Source organism: Notolabrus celidotus, chromosome 3 (assembly GCF_009762535.1).
Source record: "Notolabrus celidotus isolate fNotCel1 chromosome 3, fNotCel1.pri, whole genome shotgun sequence".
NCBI classification, from domain to species: domain Eukaryota; kingdom Metazoa; phylum Chordata; class Actinopteri; order Labriformes; family Labridae; genus Notolabrus; species Notolabrus celidotus.
Window position 1 is genome coordinate 39903062 of NC_048274.1, and position 9273 is coordinate 39912334.

Genomic DNA, 9273 nt, shown 5'->3' on the forward strand with positions numbered 1-9273 from the left:
GCAGCATCTGAGAATAGAGCACAGCCATTGGGCTGTCTGACGTCAAAGTGCTGAACATTGTCACACTTACACTGAGAATATTGCTTCGGTCAGAGTTTCTTGAAGTTAGCTATATGAAGTGGTAGACAGACCTCGTCTGCAGAGGTTGATAGACACGTCTGATTCAGGTTCTCCAGCTGCCTCTCAACAGTGGGGCCAAGCTGAATGGGATCCCCTGTGGATAATACACCTACTACAGACAAGTACCTCAAACAGCCAACAGAACTATCCCTTTAAGCTAAAAACAACAAAGAACAGCCTCACAGAGCTGAATGTTTTCTCTGGAGGTTTGGACCAGAAGTAGAACTTCATACCAAACCATATGTCCCCTTCTCACTGCAGACACAAGCCATGGAACAAGGAGCCACCCAGCCTGAAGTTATAACTCTGATTATTGAGATAATAATCATTTTAAGCTTAACCCTCCTGTTCCCCTCAAATTTACTAACATCTTTTATCCCGGGGGTCTATTTGACCCCAGCAATTTAAACCTCCAGTAACTGATTGTTACCCAGGTGTATGTGTCAGGTACTTTATGTTTCGTTGTTGACTACCTAAATAACCCTTAAATAAAATATATTTCAAGCCTAAACACAATTTAAACATTTAGAAGGACTTTATTTGTAAAACAGAACATCAAACTGCTGTGAGTTTGTCATGCTCTTGTCAGCCTTGCCTTGTTTCTATGTTATTAAATCGTATGACACAGGACTCATCATTGAATGTCTTTAGAGACATGGTGGCTGGAAATATTATATCTCAATCTGAAGGTTGGTGGTTAGATCCCAGCTCCTGCAGTCAAATGTGGAAGTGTCCTTGGTTATAGTGACCTCAATATCATCCAAAACAACCAAAACAAATGTGTGTAAAATGTTGATATTTCTTATGTTATATACAGCTAAAACAGCGTAGGGTCAAATTGACCCCAAGGAACACTGATGCATAATTTTTTTATAGGAAATTGGAACATATCAACATTTTAATTTTATATTTTCCCAGTTGTCCCAATTCAATTAGTAAAAGTCATGAAATATGAAGCCAAAAAAATGATTTTAGTCATTAATTAAGAGACGTTAAACATTGAATGGGGTCTAATTGACCCCAAGGATAATAGGAGGGTTAAGTGGGGACCTTTAGTTGATGAACCGTTACTGTCCCAATCAATCAGCTGTCACAAACAGTAACTGCACAGAGCTGCATCTACACCTGCTGAAAGAATGTGCGTAACCTGGGAGTGTGTGTAGTATGAGACAAAGTTATGATAAAAGCGTACCTTCAGATGTCCTCCGAAAGTGTCAAAGCTGAAGAATTTGCAGGCTTCATTGCCATAGCAACCGGGCTGCATCTCGCCATGAATCAGGATGTTACGACTCAGTACGCCCACCTCCGCCCGCATGTCCACTCCATCCACCTCCTCACCTATGTGAATGAATTTAGGCTTCCCTGCACATGCGCACACGCACACACACACACACACACACACACACACACACACACACACACACACACACACACACACACACACACACACACACACACACACACACACGCACACACACACAAGGAAAGATGAGGCAAGTTTATTTTTAGAGCACCAGTCACACAAAGAACAATAACAGGTTTGTCCCACCTCTGACTGCAGTGATTCATTAGGGACATGTATGATCCTATGGAAGTTGACTAATGCTGATATCTTCCAAGTGAGACCCAACTCAGAAGCAACTCAAAGTTACAGTGACACAAATAATCACATATAGCCCACTGATGAAACAGCTGAAACTTTTTGTATTTTTCAGACATCTGGGGGTTTATGTAAGTTTACAAATGGGATCAGAGTTATCTATAGCAGCTGTTTTCAAGGATTAGGCTGGTTGAGGATCACTACAGCAGGAAATTCCATCAAACATTTGATCATGTTTTCCACTAACAAGGCAAGCTCTTATAGATGTCGTCGTACCTCTCATATCACCTCTCACACAGTCATCATGCCAATCATTTAGAAACACACATTTGAAAAGCAGGTTTCTTAGAACTGAAATAATGAGAGTTATTTGGCCTTGTAGGAAATTAAATGTGTGAGGTTTAAAGAATGACTCCTTGATGCATCGGGGGCAGGTGTTAACCAGTTGCAGCTCAAATGTAATCACAACATGTCATGTCAGTGCAGAGTGAATGACAAAGGACAGATGGGAGCCTGAAACACCCAACTGCCATAACATGACGATTTCTGGGTATCACAACATCAAGAGCTCACTACACCAGTGCTTTAGTTTTATTCTCAGTGACAATTATTTAACTTAAAGTTACTCTCTTTTAAGTACCAACCCTGCCTCCTGCTATTTGATGATCAGTATGATTAACAATAAAACCATAAATGCAAATATCTCCTGACAGAGTCATGGTTATTATAGTTTTACATTTTTATTTTGTTGTGACTTTTTCTTTTCAATTTCCGTTAAGTTTTAATTATTTTTTTTAAAGCGGGTTTGCTAGTTTAGTTTTTACTTTTTGAAAATGCTTTGTTTTATTTTAGTTTTTATTAGTTTCAGTATTAGTCTTAGTTGAGTTTTTATTAGTTTCATTATTAGTTTTAGTTGAGTTTTATTAGTTTCAGTATTAGTGTTAGTTTAGTTTTTATTAGTTTCAGTATTAGTGTTAGTTCAGTTTTATTAGTTTCAGTATTAGTGTTAGTTCAGTTTTTATTAGTTTCAGTATTAGTGTTAGTTCAGTTTTATTAGTTTCAGTATTAGTGTTAGTTCAGTTTTTATTAGTCTCAGTATTAGTTTTAGTTTAGTTTTTATTAGTTTCAGTATTAGTGTTAGTTCAGTTTTTATTAGTTTCAGCATTAGTGTTAGTTTAGTTTTATTAGTTTCAGTATTAGTGTTAGTTTAGTTTTTATTAGTTTCAGTATTAGTTTGAGTCTTTTTTGTATCATGGGTTAGTTTTCAGGGGTGAGATTCAAAAAGGTCAGTAAAGAATTTGTGTAAGCTTCCTCCTGCTTGTGATGTTCCTGCGTATGTACTGACCAGCAGCTATCGGGTCACCGGTGGAAGCAATGCATCAGTGTTTTATGCGGTCCTCCGGTTGTCTCAGGCTCCATCATGCTACATGGTTGGGGGTTAGCTTCTGTTTCAGGGGAAGGGGGCTGGGCGCTCTCCCCTGCAGCAGGTAAAGTGTGGACGCTCTGCTAGCAGGTAAAGTGTGGACGCTCTGCTTGCAGGTAAAGTGTGGACGCTCTGCTAGCAGGTAAAGTGTGGACGCTCTGCTTGCAGGTAAAGTGTGGACGCTCTGCTAGCAGGTAAAGTGTGTACGCTCTGCTAGCAGGTAAAGTGTGGACGCTCTGCTAGCAGGTAAAGTGTGTACACTCTGCTAGCAGGTAAAGTGTGGACGCTCTGCTTGCAGGTAAAGTGTGGACGCTCTGCTAGCAGGTAAAGTGTGGACGCTCTGCTTGCAGGTAAAGTATGGACGCTCTGCTAGGAGGTAAAGTGTGGACGCTCTTCTAGCAGGTAAAGTGTGGACACTCTGCTAGCAGGTAAAGTGAGGATGTTCTGCTAGCAGGTAAAGTGTGTACGCTCTGCTAGCAGGTAAAGTGTGGACGCTCTGCTAGGAGGTAAAGTGTGGATGCTCTGCTAGCAGGTAAAGTGTGGACACTCTGCTAGCAGGTAAAGTGTGGACACTCTGCTAGCAGGTAAAGTGTGGACGTTCTGCTAGCAGGTAAAGTGTGTACGCTTTGCTAGCAGGTAAAGTGTGGACGCTCTGCTAGCAGGTAAAGTGTGTACGCTTTGCTAGCAGGTAAAGTGTGGACGCTCTGCTAGCAGGTAAAGTGTGGACGCTCTTCTAGCAGGTAAAGTGTGGACACTCTGCTAGCAGGTAAAGTGAGGATGTTCTGCTAGCAGGTAAAGTGTGTACGCTCTGCTAGCAGGTAAAGTGAGGACGTTCTGCTAGCAGGTAAAGTGTGGATGCTCTGCTAGCAGGTAAAGTGTGGACACTCTGCTAGCAGGTAAAGTGTGGACACTCTGCTAGCAGGTAAAGTGTGGACGTTCTGCTAGCAGGTAAAGTGTGTACGCTTTGCTAGCAGGTAAAGTGTGGACGCTCTGCTAGCAGGTAAAGTGTGGACAATCTGCTAGCAGGTAAAGTGTGGACGCTCTGCTAGCAGGTAAAGTGTGGACGCTCTGCTTGCAGGTAAAGTGTGGATGCTCTGCTAGCAGGTAAAGTGTGGACACTCTGCTAGCAGGTAAAGTGTGGACGCTCTGCAGCAGGTAAAGTGTGGACACTATGCTAGCAGGTAAAGTGTGGACACTCTGCTAGTAGGTAAAGTGTGGACACTCTGCTAGCAGGTAAAGTGTGGACACTCTGCTTGCAGGTAAAGTGTGGACACTGCTAGCAGGTAAAGTGTGGACACTCTGCTTGCAGGTAAAGTGTGGACACTCTGCTAGCAGGTAAAGTGTGGACGCTCTGCTAGCAGGTAAAGTGTGGACACTCTGCTAGCAGGTAAAGTGTGGACACTCTGCTAGCAGGTAAAGTGTGGACGCTCTGCTAGCAGGTAAAGTGTGGACGCTCTGCTAGCAGGTAAAGTGTTGACACTCTGCTAGCAGGTAAAGTGTGGACACTCTGCAGCAGGTAAAGTGTGGACACTCTGCTAGCAGGTAAAGTGTGGACGCTCTGCTAGCAGGTAAAGTGTGGACGCTCTGCTTGCAGGTAAAGTGTGGATGCTCTGCTAGCAGGTAAAGTGTGGACACTCTGCTAGCAGGTAAAGTGTGGACACTCTGCTAGCAGGTAAAGTGTGGACGCTCTGCTAGTAGGTAAAGTGTGGACGCTCTGCTAGCAGGTAAAGTGTGGACACTCTGCTTGCAGGTAAAGTGTGGACACTCTGCTAGCAGGTAAAGTGTGGACGCTCTGCTAGCAGGTAAAGTGTGGACACTCTGCTAGCAGGTAAAGTGTGGACACTCTGCTAGCAGGTAAAGTGTGGACGCTCTGCTAGTAGGTAAATAGTGGACGCTCTGCTAGCAGGTAAAGTGTGGACACTCTGCTTGCAGGTAAAGTGTGGACACTCTGCTAGCAGGTAAAGTGTGGACGCTCTGCTAGCAGGTAAAGTGTGGACACTCTGCTAGCAGGTAAAGTGTGGACACTCTGCAGCAGGTAAAGTGTGGACACTCTGCTAGCAGGTAAAGTGTGGACGCTCTGCTAGCAGGTAAAGTGTGGACACTCTGTTAGCAGGTAAAGTGTGGACGCTCTGCTAGCAGGTAAAGTTTGGACACTCTGTTAGCAGGTAAAGTGTGGATGCTCTGCTTGCAGGTAAAGTGTGGATGCTCTGCTAGCAAGCAAAGTGTGGATGCTCTGCTAGCAGGCAAAGTGTGGACACATGCTTGCTTGTGTGAAGTGAAGTGAAACTGGTAGAAAACAAAAAATGTATCACTCAAAATACTGAGTTTATGTATGAGACAGATTGACAAAGACATTTTCTCTATAATTTTAGTTTATTGTGATATTGTGGAGTTTTCCTGCAGGTCTTACTGAGATCATGTCTGTTCATGATCATTTCAACTTATCAGGTTCTTTAAAAAGAGAAGTTCTAAAAGCTGTGATGGTGACAGATATTAGGAGAATCCCTCGTCTGAAGATGTTAAGCTGACCCGTTTTTTTGTAAAGCCTTGTTTTTATTTTTGTTTCAGTTAACAAAAATGTTTTTTCACCTCTTGTTTTTTTCATTATTTTCTTAGCTTTCGTTAACGATAATAACCTTGGACAGAGTTAGTTTCTTGTAACATAAAAGTATCAGCATCTGTTGAGCTGATCTAAATTTGTATGCTTATTTCAGGCACCCATCCACATGTAGGAGTGTACCTTTGAAAACGTAGGTTTACCAACTTTGTTTTCAACAATAACCCTGTCCACACTCGCTGACATCTCAAAAATATTTTTGTCCCCATGAAAAAATGCAGAAACGGTTGACATTGCTCACATGAGCATGTCAGGCCAGTAGTTGGTGATAATGAGTAATCAATCTTTATTTCTATAGCTCCAAATCACCACAAATGTTATCTCAAGACGCTTTTACAAACAGAGCAGGTCTAGACCACTCTATGTAATATTAACAAAGACCCAACATCCAGACAGGATAAGATCCAGTCCCCTTTTACAGACAGGACTCAGTCTGATCTCATCTTAATCCACCATGAGCAGAGCACTTTGCAGCATTTAGCAAGTTACAGTGGCAAGGACAAACTTCCTTTAACAGGCAGAAACCTCCAGCAGGACCAGACTCATGTTAGACACACATCTGCTGAGACTGTTAGGGGAGTGTGAGAGGGACAGAGGGAGATGAAGAGAGAGAGATGATCTCACCAGCTGTCACAAACAGGAACTGATTACTGTTACTGTTTGTGACAGCTGATGAGAGCCTTGCACTATCAATAAACAGCTTCTCGAGCGAGTGAGTGAACATTGTAAACAGCGCTCTCTAAACTGTGTACGGAAGAATGAATTTAAAACTTTTAAGCATGACATATTTGTTCAGCCCCACTCTGCAGTATGATGATGAAGAACAGTGATGTATCCTTCTCAACATGCCATTAACCATAACAGTACAAAACAGAGGCACACAAATGAGGTTGCCCCTCATCTTGGTGTATGGACAGTACATCAATATTTCACAAAACTATTGTTGGTCCAAAAAATAGAGGAAAAACAGAGTTTTAAAAATCCCCACCATTGTAGATGTTTTCCAAAACCTCTGTTTTCAGTGACCTGAAACTTTATTTACATCAGAACATGAGGCCAAAACACAGAGCAAAAAGTACCTTTTTCAAAAATACCCTCATACGGGTGGACTAAACCCATAATATTGATAAGTATGATCCCAAGACCACATCTGGATTTTATATCATCAGGTGTGACTCTTTGTGCTGGAGTGCCGGGCCTTGATTAGATTCAACATGCCCCTGAACTATTAACAGCAACAATGTTTTTTTTTGGTGCGCTTTGTATTATTGTCCAAGCTGGACAAAAATACTAAAACACCAGGAGTGATCACTGAAAATAAAAAATGATCCTTCAAAATAAGAGGACATAAGTGAATGCCCCGTCATTGCACCGCCCCCTGGGACCTGTCTAGGATGGGGTTGTATAGTCAACGCTCACATGGACACTTAAGGGCACAATAGATTGACGCACTTCGCTGTGCACCCACCACAATGTAGCAATGCATTCTGCAATAGTGCTACTCAAGGCTGTTGGTTGCCAGTCTCAAGGGGGCTTCAGGGAAAATCCTACAAGGATATAAACACAACACCGTAAGAGGCAGCATAATGGAGAGAGGATATGTATTCTTAATCCACTACAGGAGAGAGTCCCTGAAGACTAAAAGTAAAATCACAGGAAGCAGAAGATCCACAGTAAAAACCAACAATACGCTCAATCACCGAGAGAGCGGACCTGCTGCGTAATTAACAGCAGCCCCCAGAACAGAGGACCCACTGTCATCCATCAACAAGAGTAAGTACAGGTGATCCACCTTACCAGCGAAGCTACAACCTGCACACTAACACCACTGTCAGCTGTCTGAGATCAACCACACCGGCAGCTGTGGAAGATCCAGTAATCCAATTAACACCCCAGCAAATAAAAGCAAGGACAAAGAGGATCCCATAAACAGCACGGACAAGAGAAAGAAGACAGCAAATAAGACAGAGAGAAGAATGTTCCTGATGCATTAGCAGCTGTTTCACACGTCCTCAACTTCTACGCCTTACATCTTACACCAAGAAAATGTTCTGACAAAGGAACACAAGGTGATGAAAGGAAAAAATGCATATTTAACAAAAGTGAATCTCTACTTTAAGACCATTATAACTACAACTACTCATACTTTTATTCTGTGATGTTGGTTTGAAGAAGATACATTTTAAATAAATGACTGCAGCTGTGATTTCAGTGTTGTAGATCTACATAATCTTTTTTAATATGAAGCACATTTGTATCATTAATTTTGTGTCAATAGAACAATGTGCATGAAGATGTCTCAGTGTGTCATCATGCTTGAAGAATGATGAGACTGGAAAAACAACATTTTATGGAACGGGAACACCAAATGTCTTTTATGTCTGTAACAAAATGCACTCATAAGATGATGGATATTTCATAGAAGTACTTTCAGATATTTTATGTCTTATACCTATCATCTCAGAAGAGCAAAATCTCACTCTGAGCTTTGAAGCTGTCTACTCTGTTTTCTTGATTTAGTTAAGATTAATGTCAATTCAGATGCAAGGTTTGAACCATGCTTCATGTTCGGGTTAACTTTATTCCCTTAGTTAATTCAGATAACCGCACCCCCATGCACAAAGACTGGCCTGCACACAAACTTCTCATCTTTAACCCCACCCAACATTTTGAGTTCAAGCTGGAATGATAACTGTCAGCCAGACTTTGGCAGCAAAAATGAGACGGGGCAAATCTGCTAAGCCAAGGTTTGGACATCCAAGTAATACTGTTAGTTTAGTGGAGGTTAATAAAGCAGTTATTTAATCAAACTCTGCATTTTCACTTACAGTATGCCCCTTTTGTGTGGTCATTCACATACTTTTGTCATAAGGGTTTGACCCCTTTATTTAACTGATCATCAAACGTTTCATGAGCTGTTTGTGAGGTTTGTAAGCTTCAGAGGGTTCATCATAGTGTGCTATTACCCCTCTAGAACGCTACACTCCCAACATGCAGGCCTGCTCATCGCACCTTAAGTCTCTAAAAGTAGTATGGGAGGTAGAGCCTTCATTTATCAGGCCCCTCTCCTTTGGAATCATCTACCAGTCAGGGTCGGGAGGCAGACACCCTCTCTACTTTTAATATTTAAAAACTTTAAATACTGTGAGGTGCAATGCTCATGGTGGATTAAGGTGGGGTCAGACTGAGTCTTATCCTGTCTTGGTGTTGGGTCTGTGTTCATAATTTGACATAGAGTGGTCTAGACCTGCTCTGTTCGTAAAAGCATCTTGAGATAACGTTTCTAGTCATTTGGCGCTATACAAATAAAGATTGATTGATTGATGATAAGGGTGTGACCCTTTTATTTAACTGATCATCAAAAGTGTTATGAGCTGTTCGTGAGGGTTCACCATGTAAAGACTTTTGCCTTGGTTGATCTGTTTTCATGGAATGTATTAAAAACTTGGTGCAGCCTGGCTGTGCATGCAACATAAATGTCAGGGTAGAAAAATAATCATGATATATGCTTTG

General features: G+C 41.8%; 1 protein-coding gene across 2 annotated transcripts in view; it reads right to left on the reverse strand.

Moving 5' to 3' along the window:
* cemip (cell migration inducing hyaluronidase 1) overlaps window positions 1-9273 on the reverse strand; it is a 138339-nt gene that overhangs the window by 58427 nt on the left and 70639 nt on the right. For both annotated transcript variants that reach the window (XM_034680589.1, XM_034680590.1), the window contains exon 12: window positions 1313-1482. In XM_034680589.1, the coding sequence (XP_034536480.1) occupies window positions 1313-1482 (170 nt within the window). The remainder of the gene's footprint in view (window positions 1-1312; window positions 1483-9273) is intronic.